The sequence below is a fragment of the Rutidosis leptorrhynchoides genome, unplaced genomic scaffold (genome assembly GCF_046630445.1).
Source record: "Rutidosis leptorrhynchoides isolate AG116_Rl617_1_P2 unplaced genomic scaffold, CSIRO_AGI_Rlap_v1 contig386, whole genome shotgun sequence".
Classification (NCBI taxonomy): domain Eukaryota; kingdom Viridiplantae; phylum Streptophyta; class Magnoliopsida; order Asterales; family Asteraceae; genus Rutidosis; species Rutidosis leptorrhynchoides.
Window position 1 is genome coordinate 40250 of NW_027266623.1, and position 23404 is coordinate 63653.

At 36.2% G+C, this 23404-nt stretch overlaps 1 protein-coding gene and 1 pseudogene across 1 annotated transcript; one reads left to right on the forward strand and one right to left on the reverse strand.

The window, feature by feature from the left end:
- Window positions 1-269: 269 nt before the first annotated feature.
- Window positions 270-1632, reverse strand: LOC139883353 (protein argonaute PNH1-like). The gene is made up of 7 exons (XM_071867541.1): window positions 1480-1632; window positions 1272-1393; window positions 1093-1155; window positions 816-879; window positions 595-730; window positions 448-518; window positions 270-365 (listed from the first exon to the last, which is right to left on the reverse strand). Exons 1-7 carry the CDS (start codon window positions 1630-1632, stop codon window positions 270-272), a joined length of 705 nt encoding a protein of 234 aa, XP_071723642.1.
- A 20769-nt stretch (window positions 1633-22401) lies between these two features.
- Window positions 22402-23331, forward strand: LOC139883354 (uncharacterized; annotated as a pseudogene).
- Window positions 23332-23404: the final 73 nt, after the last annotated feature.

The window sequence follows — 23404 nt, forward strand, 5'->3', positions numbered from 1 at the left end:
ATTAGAACTATTTTCTTATATACATGTAAATGATAAATTTAAATTTATATACATTGTGATATGATCAGCAAAATCAAATCCATGGAGTGAAGAAGAGCACAGGAAATTCCTATTAGGTTTAGAGAAGCATGCTTGGAAAGAAATGGCAGAGGAATTTGTAAATACATCTGTGAGAGAATTACATACAAACACTTCTTAATAAAACTCATACAAACAAAGAAAGTAGATTCACATATAAATTCAATAACAAGGAAGGACATATACACTCACTAGTAACAGAGATTGCTTGTCGGATTTTGCATCTGGTCGGCAGTGAACTTATTCTCATCATACAGCACATGGTAGTGAGCCGGCCTGCTGGTTCCCTACTCACAAAGCAACAACACAGAATCAACATTTTGCATATATGGCAGGTAATCGTTTGTTTTGCATAAACCATTTTCTTACCTGGATTCCAGCATGACTATTGAAGTAAAAGTCAAACCTAGTTGGATGGCAGATGTCAACAACGTCAGTACCTGACATTAAAAACTAGCTAGTTAATTTATATTTCGCGACATTGAAAATTAAACATACAAAGGAAACTAAAAGGACCTGGTAAAATATTTCCACTCTTGCCCATCAGGTTCTTGTCGTTATGGTTTGCAGGGAAGAAGCGAGTGTGATGCCCCTTCTGCACCACAACAAATGTGATAGGTGGCAGATATCCGGGTTGAAGCGACCGGCAAGCCTGGAGAGCAATTGTGATTTTATATCAGACAAGCAGTCAACCAATGTAAGTATGTATGTATGTAAGAGAGAGAAAGAAATCTTACATCTCTAATAGCACTCTTCTCATACTGTAGCACCTGGCTGAACTGTCCTTCTGAGACACCATCTCTGTTTATGGAAAGACAAGAAAACATTAAGCATCTAAAAAACATTATTAATGAATATGCAGTTGATTTATTTAGTAAAGAAGAATATTGTAGACAACGAAATTTTGACGACCAATTAAGTGTTGCCACGTGTATGAGAAATAATTTTAGAAGGGTTGTTTTTGAGTAAAAATACATTTGGTATTTTTCGGGGAATTTTTACATATATATATACCTGTAAAATATAATCTGATGAGGCTTCTGCTTAGTTGGTTTGTAAAAAGAAAGCAGCAGCTCTCTGCATATATAACAGAATTAACAGAAGGATTAACTAATATTCTTGATCACTGGACTCATTCAGTAAACAAAATTTAACATCAGTGTATTATTATACCTTATCATCCCACAGTGGACAATTCCCTTCGAGGATCTTCAGTTCTCTTATAAAGATCTTGAATTATCTCTTCTCTGTAATGCTGAGAAGAGACAAGTCCCATGTATTTTGAAACTTCTGGCCAGTCCATGGGTGCCACAACCTGTCGGACAGGGTGAATAAAAGGAATTAAAGACAATCAAGCATCAAACCAAAAGTAAGAATACTAGTACAAGGAAACCAACTTACAGCAGCAATAGAAGGACTCGTACCTCTCCTGGTTGAGAATGTGTGACATCTGCTCCGAAGATGATTGTAGGACGATCTGTGAGCATAGGAATTCTCTTTTCCAAGATGCAGTTTCGCCCGCCAGTCTTTTATCATGTTACAAGAAGAAGCCATAGGATAATGATAAGAACTTAAGAAGTGAAATACTACTAATAGCAAAATATAAATTCTAATAAACAGTTGCACAAGAAGATTATACATACAAATACAAATATACAATAAACATAAAGAAACATGATCTTTCTCCAAATTCAGTTGCAAAATAACTCTTCATGAAAAAAAAAAAAAAAAAAAAACTGCCTGCCTTTATTCATTAACATTAAATTTGGAAATTGTTTCAATATCGTGAAGCACACTTTTCTTTTAACGATTATAATATAAGATAGAATTCCTTAATTAGAGGTCCGCAAAAGATCTGCCTAATTACCAGCCATCACATGCATACATGATTTTTTTTCTTTTAGTTTTACCAAAAGCCTTTGAAAGTAAAGTTAGAGGCTTTTATGCTTTCTAGAATAACAAAAGGTTATAGAAGTCATGTAAGAGAGGTCTATATATATATATATGTACTTCAATCTGTTGAGCTATTTTAATACATTATAAAATACCAAAATCTTCCTCAAACAGAAAATAAAAAAAAAAATATTACTTATAGGAGTATAGGAGCAAATACTTCTAAAGAAGTGAGGCGGGGGAACTGACCTAGTTAGGCGGAAGAATTTTAGGAGCAACTGAATTGTTTGATAAAATATATCTGCTAAGATTTACTTGTGAGCTATAAACATTTATATCACATGCTGATCAACTAATTCAGTAAATTTTCCTTAGAAGCATGTGATTATTTTGGTGCTTTATTATTCTTATGCCAAAAATTATCATCGAAGAGATTGATCATAAGTAGACAATAGTTGTGCATTGGTAGTGAATGGATAATCCTACGAAATGCTAGAATAAAGATGTAATATTGGCTAAACTTATAGGCAGATCATACTCCCAAACAAGTAATCTTCCTAGGCTATAGGGGTGAACCATATAGCTTGACTCAAGTGCAAAATCAAAGCGGCATTTAAAAGTTGTGGAGATACCTCAAGCATATGTTCATAGTAATTGAAGAGTACTTTGTATTATTGGTGCTAGTAATACAGGTATATTTTTAGAATTGTACGTAATTGATAGATTTTTCTGAGATTAAGTACAAGTTATAGCATAGCAATACCTAAAGTTGTAATCCAGTTAGTGTGCACCTCCCTCCCTCATAGATGAGGAGTCAGGGGTTCCATTCTCCATAGAAGAGAGTGCATGGAATTGAGGTAACTTTAAAACATGCAATCAATACACACACATATAGCATAACATTATTCCGGATTACACATTTTATTTATAATAACAATCTGCTCATAAAAAAATTAATAAAACCAAAAGAAAAAAAATGAAAATTAAGTTTATAAGTCATATAAAATCGTTAATTCAATTTGACATAATCCTTGAATAGAAGAGATTTTCTGAGCTATAATCTGATTGTATCTTCATGATTCAAATAAAATTTTTATATTTTAGAATTTGAGATTCTGAACTATAATCTAGAGAGATCAAGATTTAGCGAGAGATGAATTGATCGGTGGCGGAGATAACTAAGAGTGAAAATGATTGGGAGTGAGAAGAAAAGTTAAAGGCGGCTACAATAGTTGGGGTGAAAAACTCAAAAGAGAAAAAACTTTATTAAAGGTTTATATGTAATTTAACCACTTTATCCTCCTCATAATTTAATTACTGTAGTTATTAAGCCTTATTTTTAAATAGTCTTTCTTTTCATTTACATGGAGTACTAAAGCCTATATTTTTATAGTTATGATTCTAGACTATAAATGTTGATAATAAAGCCCAAAATGAAATAAAACCATAACAAATAAATCTTCAAATTAAGATTTTATTGAAAGGAACCTACAGCACAATGCAACAACGTTCTTTATAAAGTACATATATACGATGACCGAAATTAGTCATTACCAATCATTGCACGTTTTACCTCCCAACTCTCCCCATCCAAAGACATTTTAAAAACTTCACAATGGTCTTATAGTATTTTCATCTCCATCCCAAACACCCATAAAGTTTTTCACCATGTGTCACCGTCCCCCCTTATCCCCTTAAGCGTTTCATAAGATGATCATGACTATACGGCATCTACGTAATCCTCAAAATTTATTTCCCTCTCGATCACAAATGGCAATTCAATAGTTTTGTATTGATCATCGATCATTTTGAGGGCAGAGACCCCATACTGTCCACAATCGATGTTATAAAATCGGTCCAAAATTTCATCTATTGAGCTGTTTACTTGGGGCTTTGTCTAGCACCAAGCGGCAATAACTCCGTTTGGTTTTTAGAGTATCCATTTCACTTGATGGTAAAAAAAATTAGGGTCGAACCAGTGGAGGCCTTGAGCTATTGTGATTAAATCTAAACTTCATTAGTGGGAGACTAATTTGTTTAGCTCCGTAATCGACATTGGTGGAGAAGTTTGTCGGCAGATGGTGTTGGGAAGTTTATGAGAAATTCGAGTAGCTTCTCGTTTGAGTCTGTAGCAATTACTTTGTTGTAGAGCCTTTGGCAACTTGAAAAGTTAAGTGTAATTAATTGAAAAGACTTCAAAACTAAGTCAGACTATATATATCTGCTTGAAATTTATCATTTCTTCTTACATTGCACGATGAGCCGTGAATGATCCCGTTTAAAGTTTTTTTTTTTTTTAAAGGAGGATAGTAATATTATTAAAGATTTTAGTGGCCGAACTTAATCGTGTCAATTGACGATAACCATCAGATGAAAGACCTAGCCCTCCAAACTAGGTAAAAATCGTAGGTGTTATCGAAAATATCGTCCACAACCAAGCTACCGAGACGAATCACAAAAGTATATCAAAAGTAAAAAGGCGACCATGGTTGGATACATGACATCCACCAATGACACATAAATGAAAATATTACAAATAAAGCAATATAAAAAAACTGGCCGAGCTAATGTCTCTTATGCTTGATTGGCCACAGCTTAATTCTACCTGGAGATGCTATAAGTTAAGCGTCTGAGTAATAAAGAGTGAGTTCACAGCTTTGAACCAGCACATGCCCTGGTGCATGGCTACAAAGGCAAAATCTTCCACATCGAGGGGAAGCATCTTTCAAAATCATTATTTTCACTCTTTCCACAATGTCAATGAAAATACAGCAAGCATGATTAACATAAAATAACTCAGTGCTCCTCCAATAAAGATTTAATCCCACTAGATCATAAAATCCACAGAAGTTGTCGACGTACAAAAAGTCACGCCTCACCATCCTAATATGCATCATCACAAAGACAAAGAACGCCGCCGCAAGCATCACTACAAATTTAGCCTATATCGGCCTCATTCCAAAAATACAAGCCTCGCCTGTTTTATAATCCAGGAAACAATAAATCAAAATGGTACTTACTAATTAAAACCGATTATCTGATTCTTCTTCAAGGAGGAGCCAATCCTCTAACATACCAAGCAAGAGAGCAGATCATGGCCGAGTTAAACACTCAAGAACAGTCATCTAGGTCTTTCGGCAATGAATTTTTGATTGATGTAGTAGCTTCATCAATCCCAATCCCTCTGGCTAGAACCATTCCCAGTTGGAAACCAATAGCTAGATGTTCATGAATAGGAGGCAATTTATTTTCTTTACAAATTTTCCACAGTCAGCCCGTTAAGATCACTTACCGACTTAGACTTGTAAATGCTCTTTGTTGTCCTGGATGACAGACGAAGGACCTGAGTTGATTTAACAGGCAATTTTCGTGAGCTCGTTTTAGGAGCAAAATAAAGTCTGAGTTGGTAAATGTTATTGGGACAAGGAATAAAGCCGGTTCAGGATTTGAAATTTGAGGAGAATGATGGTTTTGGTCAGCTTCTGCTCCATGAATTATCTCTGTAGAATCTTTATCTGTCAAAAGCATATCCTGATGATTTATTTGGATCAAAGGTAGCTCTAATTCTTCTTGATTTGTACTTCCTTGGACATCTTCATTCACAACCAAATTGGAGACAACATCAGTAGCAAGAATAATCTGATTATCTGGCTGAGATGGCTCGGAAAATTGAGTTTCCGGAACCACTGAATCTCCATCGACATCCTGAACCCGAGAAGCATTTGCACTTGATCCCATCCCTGAAACAACGGCAACAATCTCCCGAGAAAGTGATTGCTCCCCAAGTGAAACTGGTTTGACGTATATAACCTCTTCTTTGAACACGTTCAGTTTGTAAGTGATCGTATCAATAACAACATACAACGAACCAGGAATTTCAAAGTGCTTATTAACTTTAATCACGAAATGGGCACAGTCCAATTTTTCCTTGAATAATGTTTCATCCCCAATCTTTATCAAGTCCCTATTGAAGCACCTATGATCCTAACCTCGAAGAATCACAAGCACCAAGAACGAAAATCGAAAGAAAGCAGAGAGTTTTCAATGGAACAGTAAAACTACAAAAAAAAAAATCTGCTCTTCCTCTTTTCTTTAATACAGAAAAATAAAAGGATAAACTAATTTTTTTTCATTTGATTTAAAGTAAAGTGCATAAATTAAAATGGAATGGAATTTTTTGCTTTCATTCAAGTTGTAAATCTGCAGAATAATACAATATATAGAGATAAGATTTACTTTCTCACCAAACACTTAAACTTGTTAGATAAACTTTAAACCTCCGAACACCGGCGAGCTCAAGATTGATAGAAAATGCAGCAGAAACAACAGCAACAACAAGCAATATAATTCAAATTTGCAGAAAAATTAAAAGCTAGAACACTGATTCACTAAAATAAAACTATGATCATATCCTTCATATTCGATTTGATGCTATCCTAATCTAAAGACTTGATGTTGGTATCTAGTATTTTTGGGACCTAAAAAACTAATTTGGGTGACTGGAATTCTACGGAACACTCAACCAATGCAACCGGCTTTTGAAAACTGTAAAAAGATGAAAATGGCGATCTAAAATTAATTCATACCATTCATAGAGAAGAAATGATTGCAATAAGCCTTTATATAGGCGTCCGAAAGTTTTAACCTAGGTGACATGAACTAATAAAATGAATTACAAGATGGATTTTGTGTCAAAACCAGAAACCAAAATAGGGAAAATGAAAAGTAGAAATGGTTTACTTTTTGCACGATCTTTTCTTCTCTTGATTTCAGCTTGTATTTTCACCCTAAAGTAATCCACAAAGCGTTTTCGAGTAGATAGCATTGTAAAACTATCAAAAATTACAATCTGAACTTCGTCTTCTTCATCTCGACAAAGACACCATTTTTGTTGACTTTTTGCTTGACTTCCATTTCGAGCTTGATCAAGACTGCAGCAGCATCTAAACTCCTTCGACATACTACTGACAACTTAATTGAAGCTTAACGAACAAGGAAAAAAGAGTACATACCACTAATGTCATCTTCACTAGTGCTTTAGAACTTCAGTTTAAGCATTCAGACACCTTCAATGACTTGTCCTTAACGATTCTAAATCAACGAATTCGACTGCAATGACCCATAATGAAAATGCCCAATTCCAGTTCTTCAGTATGCAACTCGATCACACATTGTGGATTCCAGACCATGTCAAGCCAAATTAAGCTTGCCAACTACTTCATAACAACTAAACAAAGCTACCCATAACACCAATTTAACTAATCTTATTCATTACTACAGAAATTGAAATTTGGACATGAATAGTAAGATAGAACCCTAATCGAATTAGGGCTTTTCGAATGGCTGATTTATGAAGCAATTGGAGGGTATGTCGTTGTTCCTGACACTTTCCTGAGTCTTTCCAGTGGTCGCCTGACCTTCGCAAATTCATCGTCCGGCCAACGCCGTCTTCATTTTCTCCAGTCGGACCCCTAAGGTTTGCAGCAGGGACACCAAGGTACTTACAATTTTGACGATGTGTTGTTTCGTCCATTCTGCGGAATTCTTTTTCTTCTTCCTTGTTCAGCCTTCCACCGTACTATTTTGATTCTTTCTCCTTCAGAAACTTCATAAATAACCTCAAGAACATCTTCTCGATTGAATTGCTAGAAATTATTGTCTTCTTTGTGGCTTTCTTCTTCTTCAAGTTTGATTGCATCTGCTTGAAGTTACTGTTAACTCTCACTTTCGTCTTTTCTTTCTTTGCAACAGCCATTTGTTCAATGATCTCAAGTTCCTCGAGATGATCTAATCCAACAGCTCCTCCTTCATCAAGAGGAACTTGAACCATTCCAATTAAATTAATCAGAACATCAAATCTCCATTTCTGCAATGACTTGTGAAAATATCAGTCAACTGATACTGAGTTCTATAGAATACCATCTTCACTTGCTTGCTTTCCACCAAATTCTTGATAAAGTTTTACTTCACCATAATGTACTTTGATCTTGAATAGTTGCTTGGATTTTTTGCCATTGCAATTGCAGAACTTGAATCATAGAAAATCTTCACACATCTCTCCTTCAATTCTCCAATGTCTGACAGAACTTTCTTTAGCCACACCACTTGTCTTGTTGCATGGTTGATTGCAATGAATTCTGCCTCTGTTGTGACTGTGCAACAACACTTTGATTCCTTGAGCTCCAACTGAAGATTTCATTCCCGAAACTGCAATAGTATCCATTTCTGCTTCTGCAATTCTCCCCCATGGCATAGCTAGCATCACTGAAGACAAGAAGTTCTCCAGTTCCACCTTTCTTAAACCAGATGCCAAGATTGATGTTGTATTTCACATACTTGGGTATTCTTTTCAGATAGACTACATGTGTTTTGGAGGGATTGGCACTGAAACTTGCCATCATGTTGACTGAACAGGCAATGTCAGGCCTTGATGCACAGAGATATATTAATGAGCCAATCATGCTTCTGTACATAGATGAATCAAACTCCTCTCCAATCTTTGTAGGCTCTATCTTGAGTTGATTCTCCATGGGAGTAGAGATCCCATTATAGCCCTTCATTCTATATTTCTTGAGCATATCTGCAGCATATTTTCTCTGGTGAATGAAAATTCTAATTTCTCCTTGTTCAATCTCCAATCCTAGGAAATATTTCATCTCCCCCAGGTCTGTCATTTGAAACTCAGCTTTCATCATTCTTTTGAAACCTTCCACTACTTCTACATCAGTTCCAATGATCAGCAGATCATCCACATAGAATGACAGAATGATCTTTGCTCCTCCTTGATTCCTGATGTAGAGTGTTGGCTCACTTTCACTCTTCAGAAAGCCATTTTACAGCAGTTATGAGTTGATCCTGGAGTACCAAGCCTTGGGAGCTTGTTTTAGCCCATACAGAGCTTTTGCAAGCTTGTATACCTTATTTTCTTCACCAGGAATAATGAATCCTTCAAGTTACTGAACATAGACATCTTCCTCCAAGTATCCATTCAAGAATGCAGACTTGACATCCATCTGATGGACCTTCCAACCATTATTTGCAGCCAATGCCAACAACATCCTCACTGTATCAAGCCTAGCTACTGGTGCAAATGTCTCCTCATAGTCAATACCATACTCCTGCTCATATCCTCTCACCACTAGTCTTGCTTTATGTCTGTTACAGTTCCATCTGCATTCAGTTTAACTCTAAATACTCATTTAGTGTCAATTACCTTCACATCTTCTGGCTTGTCTATTAGGATCCAGGTTTCATTGTATGTGATTGCCTGCCATTCTTCTTTCATTGCCTGAATCCACTCAGGTGACTTCTCAGCTTATTTGTAGGTTCTAGGCTCCATGCTGGCTGTCATTACTTCTTCTGCACTTCTTAAAAACTCCATCAAGTCTGGTGTCGGTGTTGTTTGAGCTCTATCATATACTGACTGCAAACTCTTCATAGCTTTAGGTGGCACACCTTCTAGAACTGTTTCATTTTCATCTTCATTCTCCAATTGTACTTCAGAGCTAGCTCCAGAATCTATGGAATCTCCTTCAGCATCATTTCCTATTTCTCCTCCTGAGTTCAATGGCTCCAATGGTGGCATTTGATCATCATTGTCTCCTCCTGAGACTGGAATGGCATTATTTGAGTTACTTGTATCAAAATGAACAAACTCATGAGTTATCACTCAGAATCTCAAAAATAAATGGTTGCATTGGTATCTCACTTAATGTTTTTCCTGATTTTCTCACAGTAGGTTCCTCCCATTTCCACTCACTTAACTCATCAAATCTAACACTTGTGGATATGATCATTTTCTCTGTAATAGGATAAACTCATTAGCCTTTGATAGCCTTTTCTGACATCTTCTTCCTTCTTTGTTCTGGAATATGGACATATGCAATGCAACCAAACACTCTCAGATGATGGACAGTTGGCTTATAACCAAAAAGAGCTTCAAATGGAGTTTTTTCCTTGAGGGTATGTCATTGTTCCTGACACTTCCCTGAGTCTTTCCAGTGGTCGCCTAACCTTCACAAATTCGTCGTCCTGCCGGTAGAACGCCGTCTTCGTTTTCTCCAGTCGGACCCCCAAGGTTTGCAGTAGATACACCAAGATCCTTACAGTTTTGACGATATGTTGTTTCGTCGATTCTGCAAAATTCTTTTTCTTCTTCCATGTTCAGCCTTCCACCACACTGTTTTGATTCTTTCTCTTTCAGAAACTTCATAAATAACCTCAAGAAAATCTTCTCGATCGAATTGCTCAAAATCATTGTCTTCTTTATGGCTTTCTTCTTCTTTAAGTTTGATTGTTTCTACTAGAAGTTACTATTAACTCTCACCTTTATCTTTTCTTTCTTTGCAGCAACCATTTTTGCCTCAATGATATCAAGTTCCTCGGGATGATCTAATCCAACAAAACTAATCTATAGTGACAATACAAGTGTGCCAATCACATTAGATCTAATGCCTTACTATTATTGGTTAATATATAGCATAATATTGGAACTAAATGACAAAAAACTAGAAAACACCAGTTCTGGTGTTTATCCTTCAACTAGCAGTAAGTAGTAAAATTGCTAAAAAAGCCTAAAACTTCACTTTGAAGACCAAATTTCACTTTTGGTATTGAAACTCCATGGACACCTTCAATACACCATTCAAGACTTGATTGTAGCAAGAATTCATTCATTTGTCCAAGAAAATTGAAAATCACTATTTAAGCACAAAATGCCCTCAAAAGAGACCATCGAAATATTTTTTCCACCTCTGCTAGTTATAAGTCCAATGCAGCCCTTCAAACACTTCATAAACATCATATAGAATTTCAATGCAGTATTCAATGACTATTTTGCAGCAAGAAACATAAAAATGACATTTGAGTTGTTTAAAGTGCAAAAATCAAGAACATGGGTGGTCAAATTCTTCATATAAGCTCTTTTCTACATTTTTCTTTCACAAACACATTTAGAATCTCATTTTACAGCTTCTATCCAAATTTGAGTCCATTCTGAGACTCCTTCTTTTTCTGCACTGTAGGTCCTCAGATGTTGTTTTCTGTAGATTCTGTTTTTCCAAGGACAATGCAGCTCGATTTTAGCTCTACCAACAGTCCAATTTTGCCTTTTAGAATGTCACTAAGCTTTATGAACATCATCCCACATCCATTCCTCACTAATGACACTTGTTTCAAGCTTTTCTTCATCTTCAATTAAGCTTTCTTCACCAAATATACAACCATTGGCTTAATAAAATCCATGATTGCAGAATTCTTGGAACAATCTCTTCCAATAGCTCCTCCTTTATTTCTAGAATACTGCAATCCAAACATTCTTCTTAAGTCATCGATACTACAATCCTTCATAAGCATTTCAAGTGAGCTTTTCTCAATTCCAAGATCAAATAACTTGAAGTTCTTCCAATGCTTCTTTGAAAATAAACTGCTTCTCTTATCTTCTATAGCTAAATTCTAGAAACGAACTCTTACAACAGCTCCTCCTTCGTTTTTTAAATTCAGCATCATCAACAAACACAAGTCTCCAAATTTTTCTTCCTTGATCTTTTAAAACATGCACATCCTTCATTCTTTTCAAGTGATCAATTCTGAATTTATCTACTTTAATCAGCACAATCAAGATTCTGTTTACACTTCTATTATCACCAAAACACACATTCACACCCCCTCCTCTATCATACCAGATTTCATCATACAAGAACACATTCTCATGCTTCATCATTAAGCTTTATGAACATCATTCCACATTCATTTCTCACTAATGACACTTGTTTCAAGCTTTTCTTCATCTTCAAGTAAGATTTCTTCACCAAGTATACAACCATTGGCTTAATTAAATTCATGATTGCAGAATTCTTGGAACAAGCTCTTCCAACAGTCCCCAATCCTCTACAAAGTTGTTTAAAGAAGCGTTCACTCCATGCATGTAAAGGGATCCCTTCAACCCTTATGCGCACAAGTTTTTCATTGAAGATATAATCAGGTCGAAGACTCCATATTTTAGGATTCTCAACCACATCCATTAACCAAACTCCTTCTTTCATTACAATATCTCTATCGGTCAAAGTATCAAATGTGATCACCATCAACGATGAATTTACCATTGTGAGCTTTACCTTAAGAGAAACCTCCTTTTCAAGCCTGGCAAGAACATCGATAGTCGTCAATTGAGGCTTCAGAATACCAATAATGCTTATGTCGAGCCACTCCCTCTCTTCCACTTTTGTCCGATAATGAAAGACCGGTTTTCTTTTTTCTGCCTAGATTTTTGTCCCCTGGAAACGACCTTTGTTAGCGTAGCTCTTCTTCTGCTCCCTACGTCTAACTTGATAACTCCGATTACGTCTGGTCTTGAATTGCCTGCAAGATCGCGAGCGATATCATTCATCGAAAAAATAAGACCGAGAATCAGGATCAGCAAAACGGACAGAGATCTCCCCAACAGAAATTGTTCGACCATTCAATTCCTGATTCACTTTTGAAGCTTCTTCCTTGCTAAAAAAGACAAGAAAAACAAATTTACTTCCCTTTTTTTATTTGCTTTGAAGGACACATAAACTCTGATAATCTTCTCGAAGCTTTGAAACATGGACCTGAACCAGCTATGATTCATGCCGGATGGGAGATTGCTCACAAATAGCTTATACAGAGGTGATGATAAATTTTTACTTCTCCGATCTTGACCTACACGCTTGTTCCCTGCAATCTCCCCCAGTACAGCGCCGCTCGTCTTCTCGCCCTAGCCCACCATGTTACACCCCAACTTAATTAGTCTAATGAAACGTTTTAAGTCATGTATTTGTATATTTTGTGAATGCTCTATGTGCATTTTAATTAGATTAATTGGTGATTTAAATTATGTATCTAAATGAATTAAATTATTAGTGTAAACTATATATATTAATTGGACATATAATATATTATATGCTGGCCCTTATTGGACTAGAATATAGTTCAGGGCTAAGATATGAGGTTAAAACATTTTTAGGATTCATTGATAGTTTACTAAACCTTAGGGAGAACTTGAACAAATAAGTAAAAGTTGAGAGTGTTTTCGTAATGAAACAAACTTCACCCCTTATCCAGATCATTCCACCGATAAAAAAAGAAGAAGGAAAAAAAAGTGAAGAGGAAAAAAAAAATCAATCACAAAGGTTAAGTCAAAATCTACTATGTTTGTAAGTATCTTCATCTTTCCTAGAAATTAGTTTAATCTCTCTCAGAATAGTTGTAATAAACATGATATTCAATAGTATGACTTTGGTATTGAATATTTTATTAATTTAGCAGTTAATTTGATGGGTGACTTAATTAGGTTGGACTAAGAGTTGAATTTTGAAAGATTCTGGGTTTGGAATTATTTGTGCTCTGCATACCTGAACGTTTTGACCATGATGACTTTGATCTCCTACTAAGTATTTTATATAATCGAAATGTTATGCATGTTTAGTTTATCATGCTTCAAACGGTTTGCGAATTGAAATATTGTAATTTAAGTTATGAAATTTTGAAGATCGGTATGTTAGCCGTGTGAAAAGTGCGATTTACCTGACTTTGAAAAATTGTAATAAATTCATCAATTAAAATTAGATTATGTGAAACATACCATTGGATAGATATAAAAGTCTATTTTCATGATCAAAAATTAAATTGTAGATCGAGTATGATATGAATAAATGGTGATTATTTTGGTGGAAGTACCCAATACTGAAAAATATATTGTTGTATACTGTAAGTTATTGTGAAATGATGCTTTGTATGGTTCTATAGAAATATGTGTATGTGCATTGAATAATGGTACTTGATATATTTCTGTGTCCCTAGCATCTCACGTAGAGTATTAGGAATTATGCATTATTTTAAGGACTGGAATTAATAATCTTTCGTCTTCGAGTAGATGACGTCATTTGATTATGTGATCGTGATTGGACCTTTCGGTTGGGTTTTTAAGTCGCGTAAGAGGTAAGTACCCAATACACTATATGCTAATATACGATTTTCTAATAAACCGTACGTCTATGGTTGGTAAATATATATATATATATATATTGTAGAAATGTGCTTGAAAAATATGTTTGATGAATTTTGTTGTGGGAACTAATGGTTGCGCATCGATTTGATTATCGGAAAAACATGTTTCATGGTTGGTTTGATAAAATATAATCATCGAATTGATATTTCTGAGCTTTCATTAATTAATTGACGTCGAAGCTATTTTTATCCATGAATTTCCATATTAATTTGACTTAATGCTTGAGAAATAACTTATGAAAATAAATTCTGAGTTTATTGGTGTAAATTATCCCATATAAATTCTTGAAATTTGATTTCGATTATGATTTTGAGTTCGGATTTCGAGATGATTTATCGAACGGAAGTATAAATACTTCCTACAGGCACATGTGTAGGTTATGACCATAGACCGATTTACTGGGACTATCTACTGTTGGATCCCGTCACTTTCTATCATTGAGGGTAGAGTGACTTGTCGTCATTGTCATTGAGCGCAGACGACTTATTGCGTATCGGAGTCCGTGGTGAGGCTGAGGTTTTTGCTTAGTGCTACCTGAGCCAAAAGACGCGGATACTTGTCGTTACGATTGTACCTAGACAGGATCTAGGTACCACGTGCCACCCCACCGACCCGGTTAAAGGTCGGATTTTTCATTGGATTTATAAACCATTAAGGTTGACTTGATCCTGATTTGATAAAAACCAATTTACGTGGTTTAAATTTTGAGTCGATAAATCCTTGTTTAAAGCGGATTTTGATTTGTGAATTATATCCTATGATGAGATTTGATAAAGAAAAATATAAGTATATTCACGCCGTGTTCTGAATAAAGTATGTTTTCAAAATCTCTTAACCGGTTTTGAACCTTCTATGGATGTATTGATTATTAGTCTACCTTTATATTATTATATTTTGTATTTGATACTTACTGAGTGCGTTGTTACTCATCCAAATACTATATTATTTTTCCTTGCAGTTCATAGATTAAGCGGTTCGAGGAAGCGCATGAGGATTTCAAGTTTATCTTTCTTAAAGTGATGTATATTCTTTTTATTCGTCTTCCATTAGCATTTACTCCGTGTTGGTAGAATCAGACATAAATGTAAATTATTTATAATAATGTAATAATTCAAGTAATTTAATATACTTGTTCATTGAAATATTGTACTAGGCTAGTCTTAATCTCGGGTCGAGGAGGTTAAGACGCCGGTCACGGCGAGGGTGGTTTTTCGAGTCGTGACACACCATCTTGCCAATATGGTTTTGAGGCAACCAGCAAGCTCATTCGACGGTCCCCATACAAAAATCAATGGATCAGCAACGAAAATTCGATCAGCGATTACGAAGGAGTCGAATGAAGAGTCTCACCCGTCGGCGCGTTCAAGTTTTGAAAATTTGAAATTTTAATAAAAAAGGTATTAAAATAGGGAATCATGCTGGTTGGACTAGAGTTGCCATCCATTTTTTGTTACCTCCTTGATTATAGTACAATTTTCCTAGGATTGTAGGTGTTGTTTGCGACGAAAGTACTATAAACGAGTAGATTGCCATTAGGATCCACCATTTATAATTTCTGTTCTCTAGGAAAGTAGACGGGATGTTGTTGCCGACATTTTAAAGCTCTGGAAGTGACGATTCTGGTAATTTTACTTCTTGGTCTTTGATTTGGAGCTGAACTCCTCGTTTAGAGTTAATAGTATTCCAGATTAATAAAAATGAGATTTAGTAATCTAGCTTAATAAAATTGAAACTTTAGCTAATCGACGACAGGTTCGACTTAAGCTCTTAAATAATCTCAATTAGTATCTCTTCATAAACAAGGAATTTTATTCCACAAATTCTTAACCGTCTCTAAACTGAAGAAACTGGGTCGGTTTACAAAAAAAAAAAAAAAGTCAATTCCGTAAAATTTTCCCATTAGTAAAACATAAAACTTCGATTGTCGAGTCGAATCAAATTGTTGTACAAGAACCATCCTAATGGATCTATGAAGGAATCAAGTTAGTTGGTATAAAATAAAACTTTATTACAAAATTTGCAGCTTGGCCACTACCAGTGGCCACATCCTAGACAATTTCATGAGCTGGTGTCTTTGAAGCTAGAAATTCGAACATTTCAAATGGGTAATCGATCGAGTCGGATCTACAACAGAGATCCGAACATTTCAAGCATAATGTTTTGCTTTCTTCTCGACAAACAACTTCGCCAATTTTCTTTTCTTTATAGATGGAGAAATCTATTGATGAGGCAAACTCTAATGAAGTATATATTCAAGTATCTATTAAGATTCTAATTGATTTATTATGATATGATTAGGAGCACATATTCTGGCATATTCTGTTTCCTAATATATTTAGGAAACCCTTTGTAATCTGTATATATACTCAATATACTGTCAATAATATATACACCGATTCATATTTTTACATGGTATCAGAGCTTTAAGAAAGTACAGACTGTGTCGATCTTTTTTCCCTTTCATGATGTTCACTAATTCTACCATTGAATCATCATCTTCTGGTGTCTTGCAGCCTGTATCAGGGGCATCTTCAGTTTTTTCCCCCATGGCAAATCTATCTCATCAGGCTCCTTTGAAACTAACTTCCACGAATTTCTTATTATGGGAGATGCAGATCATGTCCATGCTTCGCGCATGTGCTCTTGACTATCATATTGATGGCTCAAATATCATTTTGGAGAAACTTTTGGCTGATGGTGAGATCAACTCGGCCTATACATCGTGGATTTGTGAGGATCAGATGATTCTCAGTTGGATTGTTGCGTCTGTTTCATAGGCAATCTTACCGCAAATTGTTGGTACAGTGACGGCTCAACAAGCTTGGGAAAAACTGGTTGCGGCTTATGCTACAACATCCAAACCGAAAATCCGTGAGTTGAAAGCCCAATTATTTAATTTGTGTCGTGGTTCTGACAATATCGAGACATATGTGCAGAAAGCAAAGACTATTGCTAACAAACTAGTTGCTTTGAAAAGTCCTATTACTGATGATGATTTGATTGAGTTTATCAAGGCTGGTTTGGGACCATCCTATCTGCCATTTACTCGTGCTTTGGAGGCTAGTCCTACTGATGTTTCTTTCGATGCACTTTATGGTATGCTCTTAAATGAAGAGCGATAATTGGAACTTGATGAGGCCGTTACAATTATGTCGTCTGCTCATTTTGGCCATACACAACCGACTCGACGTGGTCGTGGCAGAGGTGGTCGTGGAAGAGGTAATCGTGGACGTGGTAGAGGCTACTTTCCCTCTAACATAAATCGTCAATTCAATGCCTCTATACCAGGTGTCTCCCAACACAATTTATCATATATGAACACTACCACTTTGACTAGCTATAATTATGGAGGATTCGGACAATTGTCTCGTGTGTGTCCTTCTGCGAAATCTGAGAATGCCACACCTTCTGCTCCGTCCTCAAACCTTGCTGCCACTACCTCGAACTCTCCTCAGTCATGGTTAATGGATAGCGGCTCCACATATCATCTCACTGCCAATCTTGACAATCTTGTTATTCATTCAGAATATCAAGGTCAGAATGAAGTCACTCTTGATAATGGTTCTCGGTTACCTATATCTCATATTGGTAAATCATATATTGATGTTTCAAATAATCGCTTTCATCTTGAAAATATGTTACATGTACCTACTGCTACACAAAATATATTGTCTGTCAACTCGTTTGCTAAAGCTAATAATGCATCTATTGAATTTCTTCCTAACTCGTTTCTTATGAAGGATTTGGAAATGAAGGCCATCAAATATCAAGGACCGAGTAAGGGCGGTCTTTATGCCATCCCAACTGCCACTTTCAAGCTGTCCTTTCCTATGTGTTTATCTTTCATTGTGTCGTCGTCTAGTGATTTAAGTGTTTGGCATGCACGTCTTGGGCATGCTTCTGCTGCTACTGTTAGGAAAATTGTTCCTTGTCGTCATTTTAATTCAAATAAAAGTTTGTGTCATGCTTGTGCTGTAAGCAAAATTCACAAACTCCCATTTCCCATTTCAGACTATCATGCTACTGGACCTTTGGATTTAATTTGTTCAGATGTTTAGGGCCCTGCCCCGGTTGTTTCTAATGATGGTTATCGATATTATATTTTTTTTATGATCATTTAGTAAATATTCATGGATATATTTTTTGAAAAATAAATCTGATGTGCTTGATATCTTCCATCAATTTTGTGTAATAGTTGGAAAAAAAATTGGTCGTCCCATTAAGCAATTTCAGTCAGATTGGGGTGGTGAGTTTCAAGCTTTAACATATTATTTAAGGTCTAATGGTATTACACAGAGAGTGTCATGTCCTCATACGCCTGAACAAAATGGATGTGCTAAACGTAAACATAGACATGTAACTGAAACTGGTCCTGCTTTATTGCATCATGCTGCTGTACCTCCTCGGTTTTGGACAAATGCTTTTGAAATGGATGTCTATATAATCAATAGGCTCCCCACACCAATATTACAACACCACACACCTTTTGAGATCTTGTTTAAGGCTAAGCTTGATTATAGCTTTCTTCGTGTCTTTGGTTGTTTATGTTTTCCTTTGTTGCGTCCGTATAATAAGAATAAGCTTGAACCTCGATCAAATCCTTGTGTTTTCTTGGGATATAGTAAGACTCATAAAGGTTACAAATGCTTTGATCCATCGTTAAAGAAATGTTTTGTCTCTCGCCATGTTCTTTTTGACGAATCTGTTTTTCCTTTTCAGGCACGAAGTACTGTGGTTGCTTCTCCATCAACCATGACTGAACCTTCCCCTACAATCATGTTACATATACCTCAACCTGTTCCCACAGCTCAGCCTATCGCCACAGCTCAACCTGTCCACACAGCTCACCATGTTCCCACAGCTCAACATGTTCCCACAGCTCAGCTTATCTCCACAGTACATCCTGTCTCAACACCAAAACCATTACATACAAGGCATTCTCGATCTTCATCGTTGACTGACACATACTCGTCTAATTCTTCTCATGATTTTCCGGTTGACATGAATGGTTCTCACTCTGGTCGTACACTCCATTGGTGCCTTCTGCTCCACCACAAAGCCAAGTCGTCGTATGGTGACACGAGAACAAACAGGGAACTTAAAGCCAAAGCGTATTCAATCCTTTAATGCTTCCTCTGAAGTTGCTAAGGATCCTATAACATACACACAAGCTGCCTCATTGGCGCGATGCGATGTCTACGGAATATAATGCCCTCATTTCTAATGGCACTTAGCGTCTAGCTCCGCCATCCTCCTCTCAAAATGTGGTTGGATGTCGTTGGATTTTCAAAACTAAAAAGAATAATGATGGTACAATCGAACGCTATAAAGATCGTTTGGTGGCAAAGGGTTATAACCAGCGACCTGGTATAGATTTCGATGATACTTTCAGCCCAGTTGTCAAACCTACTACGATTCGACTCCTCTTGTCTATTGCACTTGCACGTAAATGGTCGATCGGTCAACTTAATATATCAAATGCGTTCCTTCATGGAAAGTTAGATGAGGTTGTATTTATGTCTCAACCACTTGGGTTTATTGATCATGCTCGTCCCGATTATGTTTGTCGATTAGAAAAATCCATTTATGGTTTGAAGCAAGCTCCACGAGTCTGGAACCAATGCCTCACCGATGCTTTGCGCAAGTTTGGTTTTTCGGGTGCCAAATCTAATAACTCTCTTTTTTACATGAATGATGGTTATGATAAATTATTTTTTCTCATATATCTGGATGATATTATTGTCATTGGTTCAAATGAAGCTCCTTCTTGATCGTCTCAATTCTCGCTTTGCCGTTCGAAATCTTGGAAAACTTCACTATTTTCTTGGGATGGAAGCCTCTTGATTGAAGACTGGACTTGTGCTACATCAAACCAAATATATTCGTGACTTATTGGAGCGGACTGGTATGTCCTCATGTAGTGATATAGCTACACCTTCGTCTCCTGCACATAAGCTAGCATTGGGTGATAGTGAGCCATTTAGTGATGAAACTTTGTTTCATAGCACAGTTGGGGCTTTACAATACTTAACCTTTACTCTCCCGGACATTGCCTTCTTTGTTAATAAGGTGTGTCATATATGCATGCTCCGACTCATCATCATTGGGCGGATGTCAAGCGTATTCTTCACTATTTGAAAACCACCTCGACTCATGGTTTGTTCTTCCCATATCATAATAGTCATAAGTTGCATGGTTTTACTAATTTTGATTGGGCAGGAGATGTTGATGATCGCAAGTCTACTACTGGTTATGCTATCTATTATGGCCCAACCCTTGTTTCTTGGTCTGCAAGAAAACAACGCTCCGTCTCTCGCTCGTCTACCGAAGTTGAGTATCGTGCCTTGGAAACTGGCACCGCTAATTTAATCTGGATACACAATTTAGTCTCTGAAATTGGCCTAGCAATACCTGACTCTCCTGTTCTTTGGTGTGACAATCTCAGTGCGACATATCTTACGGCTAATCCTATCCTTCATACTCGCACTAAACATATGGAGATAGATTTTTATTTTTTTTCGTGATTTAGTTCGTCAGAAGAAGCTTCAGGTTCGCTACATTTCTACGCATGATCAGGTCGCCGATGTTCTCACCAAACCGTTACTCAAAGCTAGATTTCGTGCTCTTCGTGATAAGCTGACCGTGTTTCCTAACCCAACTCAACTTGTGGGGGGATAATGAAGAATATATTCTAGTATCTATTAGAATTCTAATTGATTTATTATGATATAATTAGAGCACATATTCTAGCATATTCCGTTTCCTAATATATTTAGAAAACCTTTTATAGTCTGTATATATACTCAGTTATACTGTCAATAATATATACACCGATTCATATTTTTACAAATTCAATCACATGCATCTACAACAGAGATATACATCATGTGTCACGTAATATTTGCATGTCACAGTAAAGTAAAATATTCAAATATCAAATTAATGACAAATTTATGGTTTTCAAAGGTAGGATTTTATTTACCATTATTTCATTTTATTTTATGATAGAAGGATTCTTGAATGTATTTTATTAATAATTGTCGACTCATAGTTATGTCAACTGTCCATATATAATTCATATATGGATGAATGATCTATCCTCCAAATCAAAGAAAAAACCACGGTGAATATGAAGAATCTCCTCCATACTTCCACTACGAATAATATTTAATTGAAGACGCTTAAATGCAGTATCTATATATGTAGAACTCGAATAGTAATCACAAAGCGCAAGTCATAAAATTCATGCATGCAGCATCATGATCTCCTCGTTGCTTCCGTATTTTTTTTTAATAATATGCTATTTTTTATTAATTAATAAAAGATGGCCGAGTCAGTTTAAGTCAGCTAGCCTCGATCCGCCGGATGAAACTCTGCGAGAACCGTACGTGATAGGGAAGAGCGTCGTCCAAAAACCAACTACCGAAAGGGAAACCCCGTTACAATGGAAAATTATCAATGTGGCAAAATTTCAAAACACTGAGGTTTGTTTGAACAAAATTGAATTACTGCGAAAGAAACTGACATTTTTTAAGCCAATTAATCGAAACAGGTATATTGGTTCGATCTTGCAACAAAAACAATGAGTATTGATTTATCAAGGATTACCAAGAGGGAATACTTTTTTCACATTTGAATAAGCAATATTTATGAAGGATTATCAGGAGAATACGTACTTCACATAACAGAATATATGAGAAATGTTATATTCCTACAAAATTATGTAGGAATAGCGTTGCTTCAGAATATATTATGCCAGTACGTAAAATAGTATGAACATTATTTTGGTTCATTCGGTTTTATCCAAAACTCAATTATATAGAACCAAATTAATCAAAATAAAATGGACAATATTCTAACAAATCAAAATCAAACCATTTAAAAAATTTCTAAAAAAATTCTAAATTAAACCAAACCAAATCAGTCGATTTGATCATAATCATGGGTTCAATCATGGGTTAGATCGGTTTTTCCCACCCTATAGGCTATAAACATAGTCAAAATTCAATTAGAAACTTTCACGAAAAATTGATTACCAACCAAAGTCAAATAAAAATTCGTCACACAATCATTATCTCATAAACAATCATCCAACAGAATCATGGAATTTTATGGGGTCGTTGGAAAATGTATATACACGTGTCTAGTTGACTTATTCGGTTGCCAAATGCAATTTTGCTTTCGCCGTTTGGTCTGTATCAAATTAGCTTTCATTTAAAAGTTGGGGATCCGATCGTTAAAGTAATAGAAGTTTATAGCCTTTTATTGCACATTTAGAATACCATTTAATCCTTCCTTGCATTGCATCACTTTGGGATAACACAAAGTCTTCTATTGGCCTTCGAAAAGGCATGAACTCCCAATCAAGAAAACACGAAGAAAAGATCAAGGAGAAAGAAATGGCCGAATCGTATGTAAAACAAGCTAAGGAATACAGAGAAGCTCGCCCAAATTATCCGCCGGAATTGTTCCAATTTATCGCCGGAAAGACACCGTTTCATGATCTTGCTTGGGACGCCGGCACCGGCAGTGGTCAGGCTGCTCAATCTGTAAGTTTCTCTCGCGATTCAGGTTTTACTTCTCTTTTATACATGTGATCCTTGATCTGTCCAATTTCTACTTCAGTCCCTTACTTTTTAGTTTTTACTTTTTAATCCTTCTTTTCACTCAGCTAGCCAGAATCTACAAGAACGTAATAGCTACAGACACAAGCCCGACGCAACTCCAATTCGCACACAAACTTGCAAACATTCGTTACCACCAAACCCCTGCAACAATGTCCATACCAGAACTCGAACAATCCGATATCATTAAAGAGTCGTCAGTCGACTTGATCACCGTCGCGACGGCTATTCCACTGGTTCGATCTCCCAAATTTCTACAAACAAGTCAAATGGGCACTTAAAAAACCTAACGGTGTCATGGCAGCATGGACTTACACAGCGTTAGTGCGAATCAGCCCATCGGTCGATCCTCTTATCGAGAATTTTTATAAGGTTGATTGTGGACCGTATTGGAAAACTTCTAATATAGCTAAATTGGTTGATAACAAGTATAAGGATCTTGATTTTCCGTTTGATCCGGTCGACGGAGAAAATGATACGGGGCCGTTCGAGTTTGTGATTGGGGGGGAGATGGAGTTGGAGGACTTGTTCGTGTTGTTTAAATCTTGGTCTGCTTATCCAGCAGCTAAAGACAAAGGTGTGGAGCTTCTTGGTAATGATGTGGTTGAGAGATTCAAGTTTGCTTGGAATGAAGATGGGTGTAGCAAAAAGAATGTTGTGTTTCCTGTTTATTTACGAATTGGGAAAGTAGGAACTAGTACTTGATCAAATAATTTAAATTGATGCATGTATATTGCATACATCAATTTAAATTAAGATGGAAGTTCATGTTGTATTG

Coding starts and splice junctions, on each gene's coding strand:
- LOC139883353 (XM_071867541.1), bottom strand. CDS start 1,632: ATGGCTTCTTCTTGTAACATGATAAAAGACTGGCGGGCGAAACTGCAT. Junction 1,394..1,479: donor CGAGTCCTTCTATTGCTGCT/GTAAGTTGGTTT, acceptor CCTGTCCGACAG/GTTGTGGCACCCATGGACTG. Junction 880..1,092: donor CATCAGATTATATTTTACAG/GTATATATATAT, acceptor TTCCATAAACAG/AGATGGTGTCTCAGAAGGAC.